Genomic DNA, 26,604 nt, shown 5'->3' with positions numbered 1-26,604 from the left:
GGGCAGAGGCCAGCTTCCCACAGCAAGCAGGACGCAGAGGACAGTTGTAACCCAGGTAGAATGTATAAACTTTAGTCCCGATATCGGTGGTATTTCTAGAGTACAGAACAATAACTGAGGCAGCTGTCAAAGTTCATAAAAAAAAGCGCTCTCCGTCTGTTTTCACTGAGACGCTTGTTTATATTTGCATCGCGCTTTCACTTTAAGATGCAAAAATAAACACGGGCTGAGTGAAAACAGATGCCCCCCATATATATAAGAAATTGCTTTGTGACAGAAGCAAAGCAGACAACCCCGTCCGGGTCAGCCGGACTAAAGGGAGAAAGGGCAGTGGCCTAAAAATCTAATTTCCAATGGCAGGCCACCGTTTAGCATAAACAGTGACACCAGCCAATGAAAATGAGGGGCAGGGCTTCAAGTCCCCTTCTCAAATCTGCTCTCTTACAATATCTCTCGCCCAGGGAGCAGCGCTTTGCACTGCAACGCCAGGCGAGACCTAAAATCCACAACATACAAGACCATAAGTGAAAAGGCAATATTTTTAATTATAAGCAATCTTAAGTAGAGGATACTATGTGTTTAAAATATACATACAGTCTTACAAATAATGTTGTAAAAAGAGCAATACTGGGCTTTGAGACATATAAATATCAAGATAGCGCAGAGGCAACTTGTTAGGAAGACCAATGAAAATCATGATTGTTTGTGTTCCAGTAATTCCCCATCCTGGTGGTAGAATCCCATTATGTACCTGTATATATATATATATATATATATATATATATATATATATATATATATATATATATTTCAATATGATATTTAAGTACAGATGTGTGTTTCTATTCCTCCATTTCATTTCTTTTCAGCTTCATTTTCAAGTTAAATGTAGGAATTCATTTGAAAAAAAGCTCTTCACAGGTTCGTTTTGTGTCGTCTGGCGATGTTACAGAATAGCCCACTGTTCTTGGATCAGCGTAGATCTCGTAGTCATTGCCTCCCTGCAAAAAGAAACAACAGAATTTATTGTTGTAAAATGAGGAACCGTGACTAAGGGCCTAATTTAGAGTTCGGCGGATAGGTTACTCTATCACAAAAACGACGGACATCCCATCTGCCGTATTACAAGTGCCAATTGATATAATGCACTTGTAATGCAGTGAATTTCAAATCAGTCCACAAGTGAGTAATGATTCTGTTTGTAAAGTATCAATTTCAGGATCAGAATAAATGCTCTAAGATTTTTTCAATCATGTCTTAAGGGAATTATCTTTTAAATATTCCCGTTCATGTTGCCAAACCTTGTTATTGTGGTTTGTAAGTCTAGCTTATATTCTTAATTACATCTTTTTCGTTCTCTTTATTGTCTGACGAGATTATAAAAAATTACAAATGCACCTTAAATTCCGCAGATAAGGGATGTCATATACAACCCATATGCTCAGAGCTCTATGCCCAGGACCTTGACACTCATACGACTGCCCGTGGGTCAAGATGGTCTCAGCATCTCACTTTGGCAAGCTGTCCCACACACTAGACCCTTTACTCTGATCCCCTTCATCAACTGTACAGACCAACATGCAACTTTGCTTCATAATTCACTGTCAAATTCATTCTTACTAAAATCCTCCCTGAGATGCTTACACCAAATGAATGAGACCACCAAACTTGCTGCGTTGGCGGACCGCATTGATGTCCGCACCAAAAGAAGCAAAGAACTCTTTGCCATTGTAAAGAATTTCATCACTCCAACAACATGACACTGGCCCACCATACCTCAATAACTGTATCTATTTTCACAAAACTTCCAGACAACCCTGCTCATCCAGATTCCTTATTTGCACAATCCCACGAATATTGAAATCCAGATCCAGTGGTGAAGCCCTCTCCTACATTGCTGCTAAAGCGTGGAACGACCTGCCACTACACCAAAGAGCCTCCTCCTCCTCACGTCTTGAGTTCCACAAGAAGCTGACGATCTGGTTTTTTGAGTGGTCCCACTAGGCTCTATGTTTGTATACGCTCACACCTCCTCAGGGCCAGGATACCCTCCCAGGTGATAGTGTACTCTACAAATCTACATGACATGATTGCATTCAAGCAATATTTTCCACTCAGCACGCTTGCCAATTTCCAACCCATTCTCACCCTTTGTGATCTTTGAGCATCATTCTGGATTTTTTACTACCGCTTCATATTGGCTTTATTTACCTCCATGAGTATGATCGGTGCAATACTGAATTAGTTCTCCATATATCTGCATTTGGCTCGGTTTTTTTCTCTTGGTACTCCTCGCACTCCCTGCCCTTATTCTACCAGTGGGTGTCCTCCCAAGTTTACTCTTTGAACCATTTTGTTTTCTATTTTCCATCTCAGTAACACCTCCCTGGCAACATTATCTCCTCCTTTGGCTTCTATTATGAATTATTAGCTGATGACCCACATCTTCTTGTATAGGTAGTGTTCACACATTTGCACACCAGCACATGACATGGTGTGTAGAATGTGCCCCAATGAAATTCTGATGCCTGGGAAAGAATGAGCAAGATTTCGCACAGTGGTGGGTATGCATAACGCACAAAGTGATGGTATAAAAAATACGGAAAGCCCTTCGCTTACTGGGATGGTCCCCTGGTTGAATCATAGACCAGATGTACGGGCAGCTTTTTTTCTGAGCAGATGTGTTTAAGGCTGAAAGGTGTCATGCTCACAGATAGAAATCAAACCATACAATCTCCCCCCTTTGCTCTCCCCTCTCTGTCATGAACCTTCAACGACATACCAGGGAACCTCCTAAGGCCCACATTTGGGTACTGTTTCGCTGCGACATGCAAACTATGTTGCAACATTCAAATTTCCAGTAATACTTTGCTAAAACGTTTTACAATTGGGCCAATTGCTCAAAATGTTGCTATTTTTGGGTGGACGGTCTTTCAATTGCTGTTTTAAACAGCCTAGAGGTAATAAGGTCCTTAAGAGTGCACAGATACGGGGCTAGAGATTCGGGGGGATGTGGGGCACAACCGTAAAAACAAATGATTACTACAGGGCAAACACCGATGTTGAGAGGGTGTCTGTCTTTGAATTGCTGTGAAATATCAGCAAAGTGTTGCAATCCTAGCGTCGGGTACACAAAGCCAAATTATTATTTCTGGGGCGACTAAGATGCCTTGGCTGGCTTTCCAAATCTTGAATCCTTAAACAAGCCTAAGAGGGGAAGTGAAAAAGTCAAAGCAGAACTAATTTGAACAGTTGTAAAAGCTCTATTTTGACGTCCGTGTTGTGGAGAGCTAGAGGTGGGTAACTGAGGTTTTGCTAGATACCAGTGGTGCTGGATGTGTTGTCTGATGGGGTAACAAAAGCTGTAAAGTGGGTTGGTGAGAGCATGCACAGGAGATAAGTAATGAAGAACTGGTTGAAACTGGTAGAGCCATAGGTGACCTTTGGTACTTGTTTTGGGAACAGGTAGTGTGAAATCTATGCTCTAGGGCAGATGATGGTTTAACAGAGGGGGGTAAGATACCAGAGACAAACAAATGCATCGACAATGGAAGTAATTATGCGTCGGGCACGCACTGGTGTTTTCTGCGGATTTTCAAACACTAAAATATCCACTGTTACCAGGTACTGATACTGACAACTTTTTAACAGCAAGGAGGGTGTGTACGAGGTGCTCAGCAGCACAATGCAGCCAGTACTGACCTAAAGTGATAGTGCTCAAGTTTGGAATGCCCCCACCCTGGAGTCTGCCCTTGAAAACATTATGATGCAGCCAGAGTTTACATAGCAAAAGAGCTTAATCTTATGCAACTCTCTTAATTTTCAGCACAATTTTAGCATATACACTGTGGAGATGTTAATGTGGTGAAGGGTGGTGCCTACCCCTGAAAATTAATTTATTCATGGACTAATACCAGATGTTTGGCAAAATGGTTTCCAAAGCGATGTTGTGGTACTTTTAGCATGTTGAGTTTTTACTTTGGAGAAGAATGGCAGCTAGAGCTATATAAGTCAAGAGAACCGGACAGGGAGCTTCATTGAGCAGTTCGAATTAGAGGCCTACAAGAGTAACTAGAGTGTGTGCTATCTGTAGTAGCATGTGATAATTACTGATCATTGCTGTTTCACTGGATATGCCGACCCTCTGGGGTCTATCGAAAATGACAAGCGGTAGAAATAGAGGGCTCGATTCACAAAGGGCCTCTGCACTCGTGGCGGGGGCTCTGCATTCATGGCAGGGGGCCCGCCCTTGTGGCGGGGCCTCCGTAATGCAGTTTCTTATTCAGGAGGTCCCGCCATGAGTGTGGGGTCCTTGCCACAATTGCGGGGCCTCGCCCACGAGTGCTGAGGCCAATCATGAATCGGCCCTCTGTCTTTAAAACTGGAAACATTGAAATCTGAAGTGCTAGTGTTTTTGGAACCTAGTCCTTTCAAACTAGACGAGGAAATCAGTGTACATTTGAACTTTGCCTCAATATAGACTCAGCCTTGAACATAGATTTGATTTTGCAACAATCATCTCCATGTGTTACCTAACCAGACACAACTGACATTTGCCCCTCTCACTCTGTAATGAACATTTTTTCCATGTATACACTTTTTTCCCTAATCTTAATTTGATTCACAATAGTAAAGTTTACAATTTGTCTTTTTCTCATCCTTCCGCACAATCAATACTGCATTGTTGTTCTTCAGACGATTGGAAAATAGTAGAAGTGCAATTCTGATTTTGGCTAGACAATTTATTCTAAAACTAGTGTATTTTTTCACAAGGCCATCTATCTGGAGCAAATCTACTTCTTAACATTATGGATGCAGTTGTCTATTACAGACAGTTTAATCTTATTAATATTAGACCTTTTTGAAGAATGCCCACTTGAACTGCAGATTAACCTTCACCATCGATATAAAAAGGACTAGACTACTTAGATGGCAGAGGTAATAACTGCATTCAGTTAAAAATTGATAATGCTGTAAGAACTCTGTAATTTATAACTATTGAGAAACAACAATTAGACTATCACTGTTGGTGGACTGTTGCAGGATTGCATTATATGAGGGTATAGAATGATTGATATACATTTTCTTATTTTTTAAAGGAAGACATATTTAGTAGGATGAACCAATTATGATCTGATACTAAAGATACTAAAGAAAAATAAAGTGTTATTTTTTAGGTCGAGCCTAGAGCAGCGAGCATTCGCTGCTCTAGGAGAGGGCCTCTTGGAATCACTCCAGACTTCCAAGAGACTTCTCCATGTGAGTTGGACATTGCATTGGCCTTTGCGTGTGGCTTTCAATAATGAAAGCACGCAAATGGCCAAAGGCGGGTGAATGTCCCGCCTTTCCTCTAAACTATCACTCCCATGGCCTAGTGGTTTCGGGAGCGAGCAGCGGCCCGCAGTGTGCCAGCGACATTCCTTACATTCCGTGCAGCGTGCGCACCACTTGCGGGCTTGTTGTGCAGCACTTTATCTGTAATTATGGTGGCTGCGCCTTTCATCATACTTTGCTTAACTTTTATTCTTGTCTGTAAATAGGGCGGCTGCGCTTTTCATTATGCTCTGCTTAACTTTTATTCTTGTGTCGCGCTACTTTTTTTCCTTGCGCTTCGTTCCCTCCCACCTCGCTAAACTCCCAGCCCATTTGTTCCACCCTCTTCCCAGCCGCTCACCTGCCCGTCACTTTTTGCCCTTGTTAACTTCATTTTTGTGTCAAGCAGCGCTTTATCTGTAATTACAGTGGCTGCGTCAGCAGTGCTTTATCTGTAAATTTGGCGGCTGTGCCTTTCGCCACGCTTTCCTTAACTTTTACTTTTGTGTCACGTTACTTGTTTTTCCAGAAAGCGCTCATCACACGTGCAAACCAACCAGGGACGCGGATACCATGAGGGGTTTAACACAACAAATTATGGCCACATGCCCTGTTTCAAGCAGCTTTATTTGCTGTTGGATAATCCATTTCTCTACTGCTCAATATTTAGAGAAAATCCCCAGCGTCAGTATCGCGAGCCGCAGACTCGCTAGAGTCCGTAAGTGGCTTTGAACGTGGAACGGCGGGACTCCTGCAGTGAGTGACTAAGACAATCTGTACCCTTTAACTTACCAGGTTCTCCCCAAAGCCTCTCTATTAAGGGCCTCCAGCCTTAGCAAGTGCACAATGAATATCAAAACAAGTATGCAGCTGGCCAGTTGTTATTCTAATAACAGCCCGTACCACATCAACCATAACCATACAGCCAGCAGCCACCTCATACTTAATATTTCAATGTATGCATGGCGCTACCAAGTGGCTGAAAGGCGGCATGAGAATGGAGAGGTTATAAATCTTTTAATGACAGATTTACTTAGGAGCATGCATCCTGTGGAAAAACAATAGGTAATCAGAAAGAATTTCAAGCCGGTCTCATTTTTTTTTCTTTTGCAGAACCAAACAACGAGCTGTATTTTTTTATGCAACACAAAAAAATCAATAGCTCTGATAGGCAAGGAGTTTCCCTGTGCTCTGGGGCCATTGTATTGTTTTCCTTGACACGACAGCTGTGCCTATCGTAGCCGCAGTGGATAAGGGAAACAAACATTCGAAGACCCACCCTTTAGCCCCCCTAAACTATGCTGGCCTTCTAGTGGTCTTAAGCTGGTGGCCCAGAGCAAAGAGGCTGGTGGTGAAGCTTTTCCCCAGGCGGAGAGGACGGATGCTCCATGTTCCCCTTAGGATGTGACCTGTGGTTTTTATAGGGCAGCAGTCCCACCGATGTATGGCGCTCTGCTGTCATTTGGCTAAATCGGGCCATGGATGTACTACACACCCTTGCTCAGTAGCGCCCTGGGCGGAAAGAATTTGGCCCCCTCGCTACAACTTGTGTTCCTCGTCACAGGTCAGTCCCTGGCCGCCTACATGAGTGACTTGCCTCTGAACACAAATACCTCTTCTCTCCCCCACCTCATCTGAATCACCACCAGCTTAGCTCCGTCAGGGTGGGGACACGTTGTTTGTTGGTGTGTGAAGGTAGGGCATGAGAAAGAGGTAAGGGGGACAGGAAAGGGCTTGATAAGATGTTAAATACCAGGAGGGAGGCACATTAAACAAAGCATTGGCATAGCCAATAGCTCTCGCCTTTGGGACCCTATAAGTATTTCGTTATGTTATGTTATGTTATGTTATAGTTATTTATTACGCGCACAGCAGCTCCAGCAAAGGAGCGTCCTGGTGCCTGACAAGGTACCAACATAACACAGCTAAAAGGGAAGACCAGAGGAAAAACAGATTAGGGAAATAAGAAAGTCTTAACGGCTCTACGGAACGACAACAGATCACCAAGGGTGCGTATCTCTGCAGGAAGGGAATTCCACAAAGCCGCGGCACGTACTCGAAAGGAGCGGCCGCCAGCACGGCTGTGCTTAAACCGGGGGACAACTGCCAGTTCCAGATCTGAAGAGCGTAGACAGCGGACTGGGACATAAGGAGACAGAAGATTCAAAAGAATCTGAGCAGGGGAACCCTTGAGGATCTTGTAAGACATGCAAAGTACTTTGAAATGGATCCTCTGCTTAATCGGCAGCCAATGGAGAGAACACAAGGTGTTCGCGACAGGGCAGAACCTGGGCAGCCCCACAACTGCTCGGGCGGCCGCATTTTGCACGCGTTGAAGACGAGTGATTTCGGCCTGATTTAACCCTTCCAAAAGGGAGCTGGCATAGTCAAGTCGAGAGATCACCGTCGCCTGCACAATAAGCTGCCTGGTCGATGGATCGAAAAATTTTAACACAGATCTTAAGCTACGCAGGACGCCAAAGCAGCAGGCAGCAGTGCGCTTAGTGTGGCAGACAAAGCTGAGAGTGGGATCTAACCACACCCCGAGATTTTTTAACTCCGAAACCGGAGTCGGGGTGGGACCAAGCTCTGAAGGCCACCACGAGTCGCCCCAGAGTTCCGCTTGCTTACCGAAGATCATAACCTCCGTCTTTTTTGCGTTCAGCTGGAGACAGTTGGACGTCATCCAGCTGGCAACCGCCCGTAGTCCATTCTGGAATCTTGGGGCATCCAACGCTGAATCCCCGCTGAGCATGACCGCCAGCTGGGTGTCGTCAGCGTATGACACCATGGTCATACCCCACCGCTTGACGACCTCAGCCAGCGGTCTCACGTAAAGATTAAAAAGCGTAGGGCTCAGCGAGGATCCCTGAGGCACCCCAAGATCCAGAGGATAGAATTTAGACTGATAGGGCGGGACAGCCACGCAAAAAGATCGGTCAGCAAGAAAGGAGCGGAACCACTGAAGAGAAGGGCCGACAATACCATGCAGTACAATATCCTTGGTGCAACAACATCAACGGTTGCATAGCTAATCACCTATAAGGTCCCAAAGGCGAGACCTATTAGCTATGTCAATGCTTGTAATATTTAAGTTTGCATCTTAAACAAAACAAATGTATGGGTATGCATACAATGTAACCGTTCAGAGTTTTGGGTCCCAACCGTAGCCTAATGAGAAGATAGATTTTTTACTACTGTATCACACTGCACTTAGCACTTGTGTTTCTACTATCACAGACTATGTTTGGATTACTTTAGTTTGACAAATGTGCGATCAGGGCCAAAATGCGTTAATGGCATGCTGCTGTCCGGTATGGGAGCGCATGCAAAAACCTACAGGGCCATGAACAAATCCTATTTAGTGAGTCACAATTTATTTGTGACTCACTAAATAGGATTTGCGCCTTGCTATTAGGAAGGGGTGCTCCCTTCCTAATAGCAACCCCAAATGCCATGTCTGACTGTTTTGCAACTGCAATTGCAGTCGCAAAACAGTCTCAGTAGCAAAATAGCTGCATTTTACCGCCCTTCACAGAAGTGTGGCAAACCACTCGCAAACAGGAAGGGGACTCCAGGGAACGCCTTCGTGACTGGCTCTAGAAATATTTTTTATTGACAGGCAGTGGTCTCAGGGACCACTACATGCCCTTAAAAATTTAAACGAAAACGTTTCATTATTCTTTTTTTTTAATGCAGCCCGTTTTCCTTTAAGGAAAACGGGCTGCATTTTTTAAAAAAAACTACTTTATTTAAAAACAGTCCCAGACATGGAGGTCTGCTGAGCCCAGCAGGCCAACATACGTGGGAGGGCCAGCGATTCCCAATGGGGTCGCAAATTGCAAGTGCCTCATGAATACATTGCATTACATTACATTACATTACATATGCATGAGGCATGCAATTTGCGACACTTTTGGGAATCGCAATCAGTGTCGCAGATTATGTAGTACATACCAATTTGTGACTGGCAAATTGCGAGTCGCTATTGCGACGTAATTTGCGAGTCGCAAATTCCATGGTTGTACATCTGGCCTATGGTCATTTACTGAGTACCTGCACTTCTTTAATTTTAGAGGTAGCTTACCAGCACTTCCCACCAGGGGTGCAATACCTTTAACAAGAGAGCACTGCTCAGTAGCAAACAGGTACTCTGGCATAGTGAGCATCTAAAATGTTATATTTAAATTTCATGTACTTGCTAAAGTCACTAGGATGGGCATGGAGTCACCTCAATGGCTAGCATTACTTTAAGTCGGACCTTTTTGGAAGTATTGTGATCACTGTCCAAACATGTTGTTATGATTAAGAAAAATCTATATATTTGATCCAAAGCTCAGTAAAAAAGTCAGTGGTGATGGATAAAGGATAAAGGGGCAGGTGGGTAGAAATAAAGGCTACAGGACATGAATGGTAGTGAATTTATTGGACTGGAAATGGGCATGCTACATCAAAGGTTAAGAGGGAAACCGGTATGACATGCATGCCTATTAATAACTGAACTGCAAGTCGGTACCTTGGGAGTGGAAAAAACACATGACAGTGCAGAGTTTTGGAAGCCAGGTCACCACAAGTATTGTGACAGATCTTATATTTGCTTCCGACTAGATTTAAGCAAATCAGCAGGGAGCTAGTGCCTGATCTAGAAGGGTGAAGGTTAGGACACCCTAGAGAAGATAATGACCAAACACCATCTGGTTCCCTCATTCGATGGAGTAGTGCAAGGTGGGCAAAAAATCTAAATAAAGCTGAAAATGTGGTTTCTGGTAGTCACTTCTAACCAGAGTGGGGTAAGATTAACTCAGTCCTCTACAATATGCATGCGGAAAAGGTTGAGTTTCAAACTTTACTATGACTTTCATGCCTACTTTTATGATACAAATGTTAGGTGTGTGCCTACATCAAGTTGCCCTCTAAAGCTCCCTGGAGATTGGCAGATTGCTGATGAAAAGGTTGTTTCTGTGATTGTGGTTTAACCCTTAAAACAGACTTGCCTCAGGTATTATTTGATCATCGTCGTTTTGGGATCCGGAGCTAGATTAATTAAGCCACTCAGGAGTATGAGGTTTTAGAAAGGCAAGAAGCTCCAGAACTTCTGTATCAATTAGTAATATGTTGGTCTTGTGGTAAACGTGCCGACAGCAGATGTGGCATAGACTTTGATATTAACCACATTTTTCAAATTTGTTTAAGATCAATGGCCAGGGCACTATCCCGGCTTCTTTCTCTTTGTAAATGACTGTAAGTAATCCAGCAATTACATATTAACTTAACAAACTTGATGGTCTTTCCTCGTCTGCAGTGGGTGTGGTAGGTCCGCTTGGCATTTAGAGCCCATAATCACATAATACGACCAACACCAACCCGCATCTGGAAGATCACTGGTCATCTGCCCCAAATAAGAAATAATTAATGGAGCAGCAGATCGAGGTTTATAAATAGCTTGATAACCTCTGTAAGGTAAAAAAAAAAACAGACAATTGATATGCTATTATCCAGTACATCTGGTGAAATAGTGCCGAAAAAATGCGATATTCTTAATATATTGGCAGGGAGATACCTACTGGCATTGTTTTATCACCAAAGAAATAGATCATCTTGTGTCGTTCCTCAGCAAGAAGTCCCAAACAGTATCTTTTATCCCAGCCTTCTGGGAAGACGTCAATGCTGATCTGGCCACCTGCAAACGAAAAACACTGGATGAAAAAAATAGGAAACTTGAATCTTTACAAACCATTTGAGAAGAACCAACATCCAAATGTAGGGTTCCTTTCCATTGCCATGTATTCACCCGGATGTATTTGAAATACACACAAGATCCTGTGAGAATAACATTCTAATTTCCAGAATGCAGGCAATAAATGTAGCTGCCGCAGGTTACTTCCAGATCCAAATCAGGGTGCGATTCACAAAGTTATTTGTACAGCTACGAATAATCGGCGTTTGCGATTGCCGAATCAGGAAAGGAGACATTTTGCACAACCAAATATAATTATTCACACTTAAAATTCTGCCACTATTGCGGAAGCCATGTGCGAGTAAAGATTACCATGGCAAAAATTTGTGGGCATTTCAGGGTAGGAAAAAAGGGACATCTAATTGTGTTCACAAACTTTTTTCAAGTAGTTCCTGACCCTGAAGATGTACTGAATAAATCCAGTTTTCAGTGTGGCAAAGGGGAGGTAATTCACTAAAAATCGATGATCGTGGATGTAAAAACTATTTTAACTCTTGATCAAAAAAATAAAGAGTACATACGCTTTTTTAAGTATTTGTCTCATTTATGGATGTGAAGATTTACACTTGGGACATATCAGAATGATGCAATGAATGTTAAAAGTAACTACAGGACCTGAAATGAAATTTAGGAACCATATATAATGGAACCATATATAATGAATTTTGGAGACATTATTGATTTTCCCTTGGGGAAGAGAGAGCAGGGGCCCTCCCAGGTTCAAACTTTTAACCAACTGCAAGAGGTTCATTTAAATATCATTTGACTACTCGCATATATTATACATTGAAAATCAACAAACCACAACACATTTTCCATATACACAGAACAGGAAAAACCCTTAGATCCATCAGGCCTTAAAGTATTACATCTACCACAGATACAAAACAAACTCCAACAGAACATGTTAACCCTCCCATTAGTTGGATGCAGTCTTGAAAGAATAGCCTTAGCAGCAGCATTAAAAATGCCTAAACAAAGGAGAAAGGCCTGCATTTTTATAAATGAAAGTGCTTCCTTGAGCGGCGTGTTTATGCAGTGGTGTGAAAGTGTGTGCGTGGGGAGTCGGGATGAGAATGGAACTTTAGCTGGTTGGGTGGATGGACGAGTGACTGGATTTGTGAATGGGCAAGTGTCTGTAGGTACGGCTAGATCAATGTTCAGTGGAGGTGTATGGGTGGATCAATTGGTGTATGAATGAAAGAGTGAACAAGGGTGGATTAAGAGGACAACATCCTTCTCCTGACAATAGCACCCTTCCCATATCAGCATCATTCCTTCAACCACCCATGCCTGACCTCATCAAGCATCTATCCATGAACTGATTATTTATGCAACTATTGCTCCATGTATTCACTCACATAATCACTCGTCCACTCATTTACTCTTGTAGTCATCCATGCACTCACCTATCAATTTATTCACAATCTAACTCATTCTCACTTTCACCTACTCAACAATCTACACAACCATACATAAAAAAATCGGTAATAATGGAAGTACATTCATTAAGATAGCCAAACAGATTGGCTTTGCCTGAAACTGATCCTCTTATTTAAAATGTCCATGTAATCTTATGTATAGTGAAGACCTTTTTTCCACCCCAGTTTTTAAACGAAATGTCAATTTCAGACTTTAAATGAATGTGATGATGATGAATAAGCTTTATTTCGATAAAAAACATATTATAAAAGCAGCACATTACATCATTAAAAAGCAGTTCAGCAATACTCAGTATAAAATGTCCTACAAGATCCACATAGAGATTTAAAAAACAATCATTAATTTTGAAAGGACAATACAGGGGAAGAACACATTACTGGATCAACAACTTCTTTGCAGTTCTTATACGCCAAGCCCAGCCTAGGAATTTTGCCATACAGCAGGCAAAAAAGTGTCTGGCATCTGTACGCAAAATGCGTAGGGCTTCCAAATGTGATCTCGTTCCCAAACTCCTACATAGAGGCTTCAACCACCTCAGTCTAGGCACCGCATAAGCGTTGCACTCGAACAACAAGTGTGCAACGGACTCGATCCTTGAGTCACAGAAGGGGCAATATGGTACAGTTTGTAGAGGTGGTTTCCAGGTGGAAGTGAACTGACCTAAAGGGAGTACCCCCACCCTGAATTTGAAGTACAGTGATCTGTCGCCCGAGTTATGGATTAAATCCAAATAGGGTTCCCTATAAGGGAGCTCCTTGACTAACAAAAACTGGGCAACAGATTTACAATGATTTGAGTTGCACATTCTCTTGTTGTCCACCCATAACCAATAAGCCTTCTTTAGCAGTTGTTTTGAAGGTGCTGATTTATTGACCCAAGCATCTCCTAAACCCAGCTCATAGAGAAGCCGCTTAACCTCCCTGAGCCAGGTTACCTTATAACAACCCGGAAGGGACAAAAGATCATTTAGGGCATCTGCGTAGCTACGGAGTTCAGGGACATTCCATATTCTGGACCATAATAAAAGGGGACGTAGTTTAGCTTGCTCACATATTGGGCGGGTGCCTGCATCTAGCAAAAGGGGGATTGTGGGCGTACTGTGGGGTAGCCTCATAAGATCTTTGTGAAAATTGTTTTCGAGGTGGGCCAAAGTGTCAGCTCTCTGAATGCCCCACAGTTCTGCGCCGTACAGTGCTGCGCTCACAACCCTTGCCCTATAAATGTCTAGTAGTGCCCCAATTGGTTTTATAGATGAGGCACGCTATTCTTTGAGCAGGGCACCTGCGACCCTCTTATGAGTCAGAAACACCTTTTGGTGGTGTGCCTTCCAACTCATAGTGTCGCAAAGACGTATGCCCAAGTAGTCAAATTCTTTGACTCTTTCGAGTGGAACAGAGTCTACAGCAGGAGGGGCAACAGATTTCTTGGGGGGGTTAAGGACAAGGAATTTGGTCTTACCTATAATTATAGCCAGACCCTTAGTGTCACAAAAGGCCTTGAAACTAGAAAGCAATTTTTGAATGCCCACTGGTGATTTCGAGATTAGAAGGGTGTCATCCGCAAATAGGAGCGTCGGAACTTTCCTTCCAGCCAGGGAGGGTGCGTCCGAAGGATGTTGAAGGAGATGCTCCACCACTCCGTTAACGTAAAGAGAGAACAGAGTGGGGGCAAGCACACACCCCTGGCGGACGCCCCTGTCTACAGGGATACGAGATGTTTTTTCCCCCTGGACACCCCATCTAATTTGGGCAAAATTGCTATCATGAAATTTTATGAGCAAGGCCAGGAAGTAAGGGGGTAGACCTAACCCATCGAGGACATTCCACAATAGGGTGCGTGGGACCAGGTCGAAGGCTGTTCGCAAGTCTATAAAGACTAAATACAAACTGCCCCCTCCCAGCACCACCACTTTCCAATAAATCATTAGAAGGCGAAATGTCTGCTCGATGGTACCTGTCCCAGTTCTAAAGCCTGCTTGGAAATCTGACAGGATCTGGTTTTCTTCTGCCCACTGCAAAATCCTACCCAGTACCACTTTGCCTGCAACCTTTTGGGTTGAATCCAGCAAACTGATAGGGCGATAATTTGCTGGGTCGTCCCTACAGCCTTTCTTAAAAATAGGGACGACTTCAGCACCCCTCCATGAATCAGGGAAAGAACCTCCCAGCAAAACCTCATTTAAGAGTGAAGCAATTAATCTGCTCCACAATAATGGGTAGTTCTTCAGCAAATCGCCCGGAATCTCATCAGGGCCTGCAGCCTTATTGGGTACAATACACCTAATTGCCCTTTCTACTTCCTGGCTAGAAAATAAACCGTCATTACATGGAAGGTCAACTGTGGGACTGGGCAAAGGGTCCAGATTTGGATAAAGTGCCCCCAGAGGAGCAGAATATAACTTAGAGAAGTGGGCAAGCCAGACGTCGCCAGGGATATTGCAAGTTATCTGTTGATCAATAGGCTTATCCCTGGCTCTTAGCAAATCCCAAAACCCCTTGGAATCTTTCCTAGTACTTGCCTCTGCTAACTCCCACCAAAAATTGGAATCATGAGCCTCCTTTGCCTCAGCCACAGTTTTTTTTTATAGACTTTCCTCGCGGTTCTAATACTAGCTGGGTCTTTGTTCTTTACTGCAGAGATAAGTTCCCCCTTAGCAGCTCGACATTTGGAGGAGTACCACTTATCTCTAGCCTTGGAAACACCTTTCGAAAGAACCCTGGCACTGGATTGGGGAATAATAAACAAGTCACTCAATGCCACTATAGTCTCTGTGAATAATGGTAGGACCTTTTTACTAGTGGGGCTTAAGGCATCAAGCCGAGGCTCCACCCCTGACAAGATGGTCCCGGCTTGCGCCATCCTTGCTTCGTCCGCTGATACTTTTGCCCACTTTAGGCGTCTGCCACAGTTTGAGGGAACAATTTCATGGGATGCTTTCCACTTGTGGTCAGTCATGCCTTGGTTCCCAACCTGCCGGGGAGGAGTAAGGGTTAAGGAAAGAGGGTTGTGGTCACTGTCACAAGACACTAAAACCTCCATGTCTTGGTGGAATGGCCAAAGATTATAGTTGAGCATGATGAAGTCAATTCTGGAGGAGTGACCCGTCCTGTTATATGTATGAGCACCCATAGAATCCGATTTGGAGCAACCATTTGTTGGTCTCAGATTGTGTTCCATACAAAGAGCATTAATGTCTATCGCGCTTTGTGTCCATTTAGGAATCGGATCTAAGGTCAGGATAGGGATACCTCTCCTTGTATCCTCATCGAAGGTATCCAAAATGTCTTCCCTGGCCAGTGGCTCAAAACAGCAATTAAAGTTGCCTGCAAGAAGAACATAAGAGTCAATATTACAGGCAGCTAGATCGCAGCTTAGGCCTGTTGAGGTTAGACATGATGCCCCAGCCCTGGCGCCCCTCAGATAGAGATTAAATACTTCTAAATTCCTTTCCCCTTTACAATGTAATGTTATCCACTGGAGGTCAAGACATTGAGTGGTCCTTTCACTTACAGTTAAACCTAGTGCAATGCTGACCCATATGAGGAGGCCGCCGGACGGGCGACCTTTGGATCCATGTTGTTGGACAGCTGGGACAAAGTAGGTTGAGAAGCCTACTCTGTGTCTGGGTTCTTGGCACCAGGTTTCCTGTAGGAGGCAGATGTTGTAGGGTTCTAGGAAAGCATTCCATTCAGGAATTTCAAAGATGCGGGCAATCCCTGCCACATTCCAGCTTAAAATCTTTAGCAAGGGTTCACCAGAAGTAGACTGCTTAGGGAGATAAATAGGTGAGGGTGGGTTGGTCACAGCCACTCTAGATGTCCTTAGTGGTGGCTCAATCTGATGGAAATTAGGAGCCATAACTGCACCGGACAGATTCCTCCCTGCTAAATCAGTTTGAATGAGTGAGAGGGGAATCATACAGGGTGAATCCTGCCGTTCTTCCACACCTTGAAGATCTAAAGTGTTTGAAGCAATCAACCCCCCATCGATAAGCAAACTATTTGATGTCCCTACTGGACCTACTGGGGGGACAGGAGCTAAGGGTTCAGTTAACAAACAGGGAATTTCTAGAAGCCCTAGGACCTGTGGTGGCGGTGCTTTTCCCATTTGTTGTTGAACAGGTTGCCTAGGGAGTCAATCTACCTCCTCCAAACCACCAAATCTATTTGAGGTTGGGAGGCCATTCCAATGTGAGAGGAATTCCTTGTGGTTATTGGGATGGTTCTTCCATGAATGATGATGTACCAATGACCAGTCATCCACCTGGGTATGTCTGGGTCGAGGTGGGTAGAAGAAGGACAGCGGCCTAGGTATAACAGAAGACCCTTCACTGCTGGGCCAAGAACAGATATGCTGTGCCGTATGTGGATCCTCAAAGATCACCACTATGCAGTCCCCAGGACTGGTTTTCTTTGTGGGACCCACCCAGGGAGTTCTACGAACCATCAGGACTCTGCTTCTCCGGCCATTAGGAATCGGTCTGTTCACGTTAAGCCAATACATTATCTTGTTTTTCAGCGACCAATGGTTCTCGTATTGGCCATTACCGATCTGAGGGACACCCGTCAGCACAACTACGTAATCGTTGGCCTCTGGGGGAAGATCAATATATCCCCCTCTAAAATTATCCTTTACAGGAGGGCCCTGAACTTTACTAGGATTGGGTCTAGGAAGCACTCCAGGATTAGGGTTTGCTGGTTTGTGCGAGGAAGTCCGTTTAGGAGCCTTAGGTTTGGTGACAGCGGAAGTTTGGTCCACAGCCACGGTCCTCGGTTTAGGAACTGGCCGTACAATGGCTGGTGCTGGGGGGGGAAGTTGCTGAGCTTGGGATGTAGAAGCTAATGATGTTAGATCGGCTACGGGAAGACCCTGATTTTCAAGACTTCTCAGGCCGAGCGTGGCCAGAGCAATAATGCTCTTTTCCATCTCGAGCAAGTTGTTTTCAATCCGTGAGAGTCTGAGGTCGAGGGGGGAAAGAAGTTTTTTGAGGGTTTCCCAAACCAGGTCTATAAATTCCCTTTCATTCTTGCCCAACCCCTCTGCCTGTAAGCCCTCATCCTCTAGAATAGTGGTGGGTGAAGCAGCAACTGACCCCTCTCCCCCTCCCTCCCTTAGTGGCTGCTTCCTAGGGGTACGCTCTGCTTTTGCGTTAGATGCCGGGACACTACTCAGTACCAGATGTTGTGAAACCGCAATTTTCGCCTTCTTACGGGAGTAGGCAGAGCGGGAATGGCGTTTTCTTTTGGGTTGTTTGCCACTAGTAGTGATCGAGGATGCCTGGGGGGGTGGGTTGAAAATAGGAATCTGGTTGCGAGAAGCAGCGGGTAGGTTTGCTTCGTCTGCATTAGATGATTGCTCTAAAGGCGAGGAGAAGATGGAGGGGATCGGGGTCTGGTGAACATCAACCTGCGTAACTACACAATGGGGAATGGCAGGTCGCTCCGGAGTAACCGAAGTAGCTATGTGGCCTAGGGAAGATTTTTTAGAAATTGCGATGACCTGAGACAGCCTTCTAGCAGCTACCAATTCTAAGGAGACCCGAGTTTGAAGTTTAGATATTTCTTGGTCAATAGCTAGATTGGTACGGGTAATGAAGTCATCCATGGGGCCACTAATTTGTGGGCCACCTTTGGAAGCCTTACTCCGTGTTAACCTGGTACTCATAGCTTTAGTACAAGGGGGCAATCGCCAATCTAGCAGACGAAATGGGATAATAATAGCAACAGTTTACCTAGTTAGGCATAGTAAGGGGAACGTAGAAAAATGGCGAAAGAGGGTGGGCCAGTCCAGTCCGCTCAGTCCTCGAACGGCCTCAAACGGCCCGCTCTTAGCCCGGTCTTCGCCCCGAGCTGCGTCCCGCGCTGCGGGAGTCTAATGATGTGATATAGGGGGCGTGATGGGCGGGCCAGCGGGGAGAGCGGACCGGATGCTGTGTCTGTGCGAGGAGTTGGCTGGAACTAGCCTCTGTGTTCTACGATGTCTGTCAGCAAAGCCTCAGCCCAACAAGGTGAATGCCCCAACAGGTGATGGTAGGAGTCGCCTTTAGTAACTCAAGGAGGGCGGGGGGCGGGCCAGCGGGGAGAGTGGACCGGATGCTGTGTCCGTGGTCTCGCAGGGACTCCTGGTTGCTGGAGTCCCCGCACGCTCGCAGCCCCGCCGAGCCTCTCACCCTTACCTCTGCCTTCCTGCTCCTGCTGCCGGTAGGTGATAGTCTGTGCACTCCCGTGCGACGCGGCACCCGCGAAGCGGATGCGGCGAGGAGTTGGCTGGAACTAGCCTCTGTGTTCTACGATGTCTGTCAGCAAAGCCTCAGCCCAACAAGGTGAATGCCCCAACAGGTGATGGTAGGAGTCGCCTTTAGTAACTCAAGGAGGGCGTGGGGCGGGCCAGCGGGGAGAGCGGACCGGATGCTGTCTCCGTGGTCTCGCAGGGACTCCTGGTTGCTGGAGTCCCCGCACGCTCGCAGCCCCGCCGAGCCTCTCACCCTTACCTCTGCCTTCCTGCTCCTGCTGCCGGTAGGTGATAGTCTGTGCACTCCCGTGCGACGCGGCACCCGCGAAGCGGGTGCGGCGAGGAGTTGGCTGGAACTAGCCTCTGTTTTCTACGATGTCTGTCAGCAAAGCCTCAGCCCAACAAGGTGAATGCCTATATTTTACTACAGTTCCACAATGCTCCAAGCTTTAGGATGCACTCCCCATCTGCAAACCTCCGGTATATTGGGCTGGTTGCGGAGCGTATCCCTTCATTCCTCTCTTTGATGTTCTCAGCAAGAATTACCGTCCTCCGGTGAGATTGTACTATTAACTTTGGTCTGTTTGATTAGCTTGCTAGCTTACACTGTCTCTTAAAAATATGAAACGCCATATAGGAGTTGTGTTGCAAATGTTATATGCAGCCCTTATACTGGATGTGTTGCGTGCCCACAATACTTAAATAGGAGCCATCCCTACCCATAATAGCTCTGCACTGCCAGCTAAAGCTTCAGTGAGTGAATTGGTCACTGATTCTCCCAGGATAATTTCTGCATGCATGTGTGATCAGCCACATAGGTCCACAACCCACCTGTGACTACTTCTGGACTTCTCTTTTCTGTTTTACCACATTTGCAAGCATGTGTGTGCATTTCACAGCCCCGACTACGGGTGAGGGTGACTTTCGTATTTTGTAGGTAACGACTACACAAGATATTTTTCATTCGGACATGTTAATGAGTTGTGTGCCATTTCCAGTCAATGTTAGTATCATAACTGCTGTGTCAGGCCGGTGTACAGGTCTCTGATTGTTCCACATCAGGTATATGGAAAAGAAGACAATTAATGTTCTGCTGAGCCAGACCCAAAGGACATGCTGACCACTAATGATCTGTCCCTGTGCGCTGCAAACCCTGTTAAAGGATAGGGCACATTTGGACAACTTTTTGAAAATATTTAGATAGAGGTTCAGCCTATGGCACCTCCAACCTGCTGTTAATGTGCGGAGAAGTTTGGCACTGGCCCAAAAAACACGTCCGATCAATTTGCACTCTTTTTGCTGTTTGCGTAAGCCTTTGTGCAAAACTGTTTTTGTACTGCTTAAAATTAAGATTTTTGCACAAGGGTACAATGGATTGTGAACAATAGGCAACAAGTGCTGCTTATAAATCATTTTGAAAGAGTCATAAATGAAGACAGAACAACCGTAATCCATGAATAAACTCATCTGATGTTAATGCTCAGACCCATTTTACACAACAGAAAAGTGGTGAGAAGTGTGTTTTAAGGCCTCAGGATCTGCACCACGCAGAAGGGAGGTGTGCAGTAACCTTTAACAGCCTTTCTTTACAAAAAATCTTGCTTACTGCAATGCATGTGCGGTCACATTAATAACTGGTGCTCATGTAAAGCGCTCAAATACCTTTGGGTCAAGTTTGAGCTATATAAAAACTGCAAAATACATAAATATCATGATTAAGCACATGGGTGGCAAACAGTACAGCACGGAAATGTGGAGCACAGTCACCTCCCAATGTAATTGTAATCATGTAGCACTAAATACCCCTGATGAGGTGCTGAAGCGCTTTTCGGCGAGTCTCACACTCCCCATGAACCATAAGATGTGGTTAGTGGTGTTACAGCACACATAGAAAGCCTGAGTTTGTAAATATATATCCAGGCATGTGCATATGGGATTTTATCTACTACAATTTTATATCTCCTGATTATTTTCCATATGTATATCATGTTAAAAAAATGCATCTATATGACATATAGATAGATATATTTAGACACCGGGGGGCAGAAAGCCCACTAGAAAGCAGGGATTTAAAAAAAATTATAATTATAGGTCCCAAAGGCGAGGCCTATTGGCTATGCCTATGCTTGTTTTAGCTTTCAGGCTTAAAGTCTCTTCACCAAGCCCTGGGTCCGCAGGGCTTGGAATTATGAGTGGAATATGTCACACCCGGTAATTACCAAGTGATGCCGAAATACCAGCCAACTAGGGGCAGGTGTAATGAAGGGACAAGCCTCGGCAGTCTGGCGCATCCAAACACTGGGCGAATGCTCCTGCGCCTTGCACGAGTGTGCAAACGTGTAATCGTCATTTTGCCTACCGGGTGCTCCAGGTGAAGCTGTTCGGAGCTTAAGAGAGCCTCCCGAAAGCTTCTCCTGGAGTGAATGGGCATTTGATATCAGGTGACTTCCTGTCACAAGAACACAATGCTGCAGCATCTGAGGTTTACTTTTATTCAAAATTAAAAAACGAAGACTACGACTCCCAGAATGTCTTAGGTTGTTCAATATAAACCCAGGACTAGACTAGCACGTCCTTAGTGGCAAGCAGGCACCTAGAAACTGCAGTTAGAAGGGACAATATAGAGAAAACTACCAGAGTCTTCAGAACGGATCACTTTTCTATCAATAACATTGTCCGAAAGGCAGAACATCGTTGATGTAATGCCTGAGAAATTAAACATCGAAAAGTCATTTATTTGTCGATATCTTTCCTTTCCATGCTAGCTACGCTGACCCACACTGAGAGCATGAGGCAGAGCTAGGATTCAGAAACAGCAGGACACTTTCTGTGTCAGGAGCACACTGATCACAGGACATGAAAACACGGAGTCACAAACCTGAGCAGATGCTCGAATACTTACAAGTCTCATTTACAATCCCTCTTGCGGTTCCTAAATTTAAAAAAATCTCACTGCTCCACGACCTCGCCTAATTGTAGATAATTAAGCACACAAGACCGGGAGTGGTGCGCTTGGAGTGAGTGGGCATCACATATCAGGTGACTACCTGTCACAAGAACACAATGTTGCAGCATCAGAGGTTTTCTTTTATTCAACAATAAAAACGAAGACTACGATTCCCAGAATACCTTAGGTTGTTCAATGTAAACCCAAGACTAGACTAGTGCGTTCTTGGTGGCTTGCAGGCACTTAGAAACTGCAGTCAGAAGTGAGAATATAGAGAAAGCCCCAAAGAGTCTTCAGAACGGATCACTTTTCTATCAATAACATTGGCCAAAAGGCAGAAAATTAGTCGCTGTAATGCTGCGAAAATAAACATAAAAAAGTAATTTATTTGTCGATTTCTTTCCTTTCCATGCTAGCTACGCTGTAGCACACTGAGAGCATGAGGCAGAGCCAGGATTCAGAAACAGAAGGACACTTTTTGTGTCAGCATCACACTGATCACAGGACACGTAAACACGGAGTCACAAACCAGAGCAGATGCTCGAATACTTACAAGACTCATTTATAATCCTTCTGGATGGTTCCTTCATTTAAAAAAAGCTTGCTTATCCGCGACCTCGCTTAATTGTAAATAATCAAGCACACAAGACCGGGAGTGGTACGTGGGCGTGCTGTAAGGAATGCAGCTGATACAGCTGCCATCGAAACCTAACACAAACCAGATGGCTCCTGCGCGCTGCTGCTGGCTCCCGAGAGCAAAACGCTCTGGGAGTGAACATTTCAGGAAAAGCTGGAACATCCACATGCCTTTGGCCAATTGCGTGCTGAAGCCAGACGCAAAGGCCAATGGCGTATGAGCACCACATGCACGAGCTTCTCCTGAAGCTGAAGTGATTCCAGGAGGTCGATTTCCTATGCAACGCATGCGCACTGCCATAGGCTCGACCTAAAAAGGGTCAGTTTTCACTGTAAAAATAAAGTGTGTCCACATTGCGTTTGAGCAGTTTCATGTCGTGGGCACTAGGCCTACCCACACAAGTGAGGTACCATTGTTATCGGGAGACTTAGGGTAACACAGAATTGTAGAGCAACTGTTATTACCTATTGACTTTCGATGCATTTCTGCCTTCCAAAAGAAAGACAATGTGTAAAAAAGAAGTCATTTTGAAAAATGACTTATAATTCTCATGCTAGTATGGATACTCACAATTTCGGAAATGTGCAAGTATCTACTGTTTACAGCTGTCATACTTAGAAGAAGTTACAGGTGAAAACGTTGACACAAATTGCTGTTTGTTTTAACTCATTTTCAATTATTCCTATATTCAACCGTTAGTGTTGATAAAGAAACCTTGAAGGATCTACACAAATGACCCCTTGCTGAATTCAGAATTGTGTCTATGTTTCCAAAATGTATAGCTTTCTAGGATCCATTACTTTTTTTATACCCATTTCTACCCTTAACTGGAAGGAGGTTGAAAGCACAAGCAAAAACAGCAAAAATAGGCTATGTCCCTGAAAAATGCTAAAACTGTGTAAAATAATGTTTTCTGACAAAAGTCTGCTAGTCCCTGAAAGCTGGGAAGATGGGGATTTCAGCATCACAACGCTTTTTTTATATCATTTGCAGGGTAAAAACAGACGCTTTCATCTGTATCCCTTTTTTACCATTTAAAAAAAGAGAAAGAAATGTTGCTGTATTTTGGGTAATTTCTGGGTTCCCTCCAGGGAAATCCACAAACCCTAGATACCTTTAGAATCCCCATGGTGTTGGAAGACAGGGACGGTAATTTGGGGTAGATACCTTATGTGGTCAAAACGTTACAGAGGCCTAAGCAAGAGCTACCAGAAATAGCCAAAAAAGGCTTAACACGGGCGGAAAGGCTTAGCAGCGAAGGGGTTAAGGAAGAGGTAATCTCTTGTAAGGAAACAAAGAGGTAAAGATGTTCATGTTTTTTTATGTGTCACAAAGGGGCGGAGGTATACTTTTGGAGTTCATGTATACACAGAGGAGTGACTCCCCAAAAGAGGCTCTGCTGACATCAGTGAGCAGGCCGCCCAGGTCAAGAGTAACCACAAGTTAGGCTTCATATGCTTAAGGGGAGAAGTGCTATCTATACAAGGACCACTTGGAAGCAAGGGGTGACCGGTACAAAATGGCCAGGTCTGCCCAGCCCATTAAACCCCCCTTTAGGTCCCTCCTGTCTCCACATTGCCCTTCTTGCGATCCATTTTTAAGAAGACTATTCATTTTCCATCCTGTATGTGACCATTATCACTTGCTGCAGATTCAAGCGTCAAGTGCAAAAATCTTTCCGCACCGTTCAAGGATTTGCAGGTACTATTGTCCAACACCATAATGGCAGGAGTTGCCAGGCTTACAATATTTGGGATAATGTAGGATTACTAGTTGCCAAGTTAGCTGCAAAGTCAGAATGTGCTTTGTAGACGGACACTTTAAAGACAATCCCCCTTACATGCATATTCCTTTATAAAACTGCACCAAAACGCACAAGTTAGGATGGTGTCTTAAGCTGCTGAGAGGGAGCTGCCTAAACATCGGATATTCAGGAATGCTGCGTTTAGGGTCTGTCTGTCTGCCTGCCTCCCACACCAGCCTGGGGCTCTACTGACTTTCTGCAGGAGTGAGTCATAGTGATGAGGTGTTTCGTTACAGGTGCACGCAATGCAGGTCAGCGTGGTTCCAGGAGACTCAATGCTGCTCCTAGGACTCAACATGCTTGTTTTGATCCTCACGTTCCCTGTTCATACGTCATTTCAAGAGTAGGGCGGTTGCGGAGTCATCCTACTCATGCAAGGCAGCCTCACCCATCAGAGTGCAAGTTCAGCAAAATGTTATAGAGGAAGCACTTACTATGCAGACCAGTACAGTTCTTATTCCAAAGAAATGGCTGTATGATGATGAAGAGAACATACTCCATGTATCATGACCAGAATTAACAATTAACCAATGACTGATCTACATGTGAACTCTTGAAAAAGCATGGGCTGCTGGGGGAGAAGACTGATCTTGTGTCCTTTTCTCAGTATAGACAGTATAAACTCTTGCTAGACAGCTTAAACTGTCTCCAACCAGACATAAAAAAGCCAAAACAAGCAATTTCTAAATTGTACTTTAAGCTAATGATGACAAAGGTGCAATTCTGCACATACTTAGGAACTACAGGGCCTGAGTTTGAATCAATTGGTCGCAACTTCTCACTCACATTTAAGGAAAACAAAAAGTGATGCCTGGAAATACTTTTAACCAACATATACTCATGGCACATCCCATTCAATGGTATTTTCCTCATTGTGACAGAGCCCATAAAGAGGCAGCAAGGGCAAACGGTAGTCCACATCCATTTTGAACAACAACCAAACACAAACATATTTTGTGGGATTTGTTGGGATTTGTGCAGCTCGATTTCCATTGTCACAGAGAACTGTGGACCCCCACAAATGCATGCATAAGTGACAATGAAGGTAGTGTTATAATAATAACTTCCTAGTTGTAGTTGCCTTAAGTAGGATGGGGGTGCCCAGAAGTGGGCCATGTAGCTTGATGTGCAAAGGCACGTCATACTAGACCTCATCAAAGTGTCTGAAATTGATTGTGTTCACATTTACGGGGGATGTGGTCGAGTAGTTGCGGCTGAATTTATTTGTTTGAGTACAGTCCAGATGGATCAGCACATTTTTAACATTTACATTCAGCCCCTTAAAAGAAGCTGTGTCAGATTTTCAACTATGCTGATGCTTGTCAGATTTTACTATGACTTGACACCTTGGCCCGGCACATAATAATTTTCAAGATACATATGATGCACCTTATCAATAACTGGATGGGGTACAATCATTTGAAACTGAATGCTGAGAAAACGGAAGTTGTGGCTTCAAAGCATAATCCCTTCAGCCTTCAGTGAGCTCTAGAGATGAGCACACTGTCGAGTTCAAAATGGCCATCAGCTCTCACTGAGACCTCAGTGGTCTAAAAATGTGTCTTAATTCTAAGAACTACTAAGAAGATCCAACCATTCCTTTCCTTTGAAGCAGTAAAGGTCGTTATGATAGCGGTTATTGGTGCTAGGTGGATTATACTAACAGTATTTATCTTGGCCTCCCTAAATGTGACCTTAGTAGGTTCCAAATGACTCCGAATCCAGTGGCCAGATTGGCCTTTGGGATCTCACTCAGGATACAAACAACACCATATCTGAAGAGACTGCATTGGCTACCAGTCAGAAAACACATTAAATTCAAAATCGCTGCCTAACTTTCAAGGCATTGCACAGACTGACCCCACACTTTTTAACTAATCGCCTGCTGAGATATGTTCCCAGGAGAGCTCTTCGCTCTGCCTCTGCAAATTTACTTGTCGTTCCTCAGTTTCTAAAGCTAAGGATTGGAGGCCGAAGGCTTTTGACCCTGGCCCCGAAGGAATGGAATACTCTCCCATCGTCGAACTACGTACGTTTAGGAAAGCCTGAAAAACCTGGCTTTTTAAGCAGACTTTTGATGATTATGCACAACTTTTACTTCTGTGCTACTCTCTGAGGTTTATAGCACCAACAGACCCACAGGTGAACATTGGGCTCTACAAATACTCATTAACATTAACTTTCACTGAGGGATCCCTGGGTAGGAAGACGTCGTACAAAATATGTACATGAATATGTGTAAGGAAATAACTCTTTTTGCATGATCACCCCCAATGTTTTGGACTGATGCTGCTGTTTTTTTTTTACTGAGAGAGTGTTCTGAGGCCTGTCAATCAGACCTCAGTATCAGTGTTCTAACACATTGCTAAGTGCATCCTACAATTGGCATATGTGAACTTTCTTATAAATCCCTCGTATATGATCTCAAGGGTACCCAGGGAATGTAAGTTAAAGTGTCCACCCAGGGCTGCAGCACTGGTTGTGCCACCCTG

General features: G+C 44.4%; 1 protein-coding gene across 2 annotated transcripts in view; it reads right to left on the bottom strand.

The window, feature by feature from the left end:
- Positions 1-525: 525 nt before the first annotated feature.
- The window catches only part of PMM2 (phosphomannomutase 2), a 134,780-nt gene continuing 108,701 nt past the window's right edge, over positions 526-26,604 (bottom strand). The window contains exons 7-9 of one of the 2 annotated variants that reach the window (XR_015300688.1): positions 10,878-10,993; positions 787-1,001; positions 632-755 (exon numbers count right to left, since the gene is read on the bottom strand). Coding sequence is in view for 1 of the 2 variants with exons in the window: in XM_086941272.1 (XP_086797398.1) it covers positions 897-1,001; positions 10,878-10,993 (221 nt within the window). In the remaining variant the exon portion in view is untranslated. Of the gene's footprint in view, positions 1,002-10,877; positions 10,994-26,604 lie in introns of both variants that reach the window. The other variant, XM_086941272.1, reaches the window with a different exon arrangement.

The sequence above is a fragment of the Lissotriton vulgaris genome, chromosome 10 (assembly GCF_964263255.1).
Source record: "Lissotriton vulgaris chromosome 10, aLisVul1.2, whole genome shotgun sequence".
NCBI classification, from domain to species: domain Eukaryota; kingdom Metazoa; phylum Chordata; class Amphibia; order Caudata; family Salamandridae; genus Lissotriton; species Lissotriton vulgaris.
Note: the sequence above shows the minus strand (reverse complement) of the source record. Positions and strands in the feature narration are given on the sequence as shown.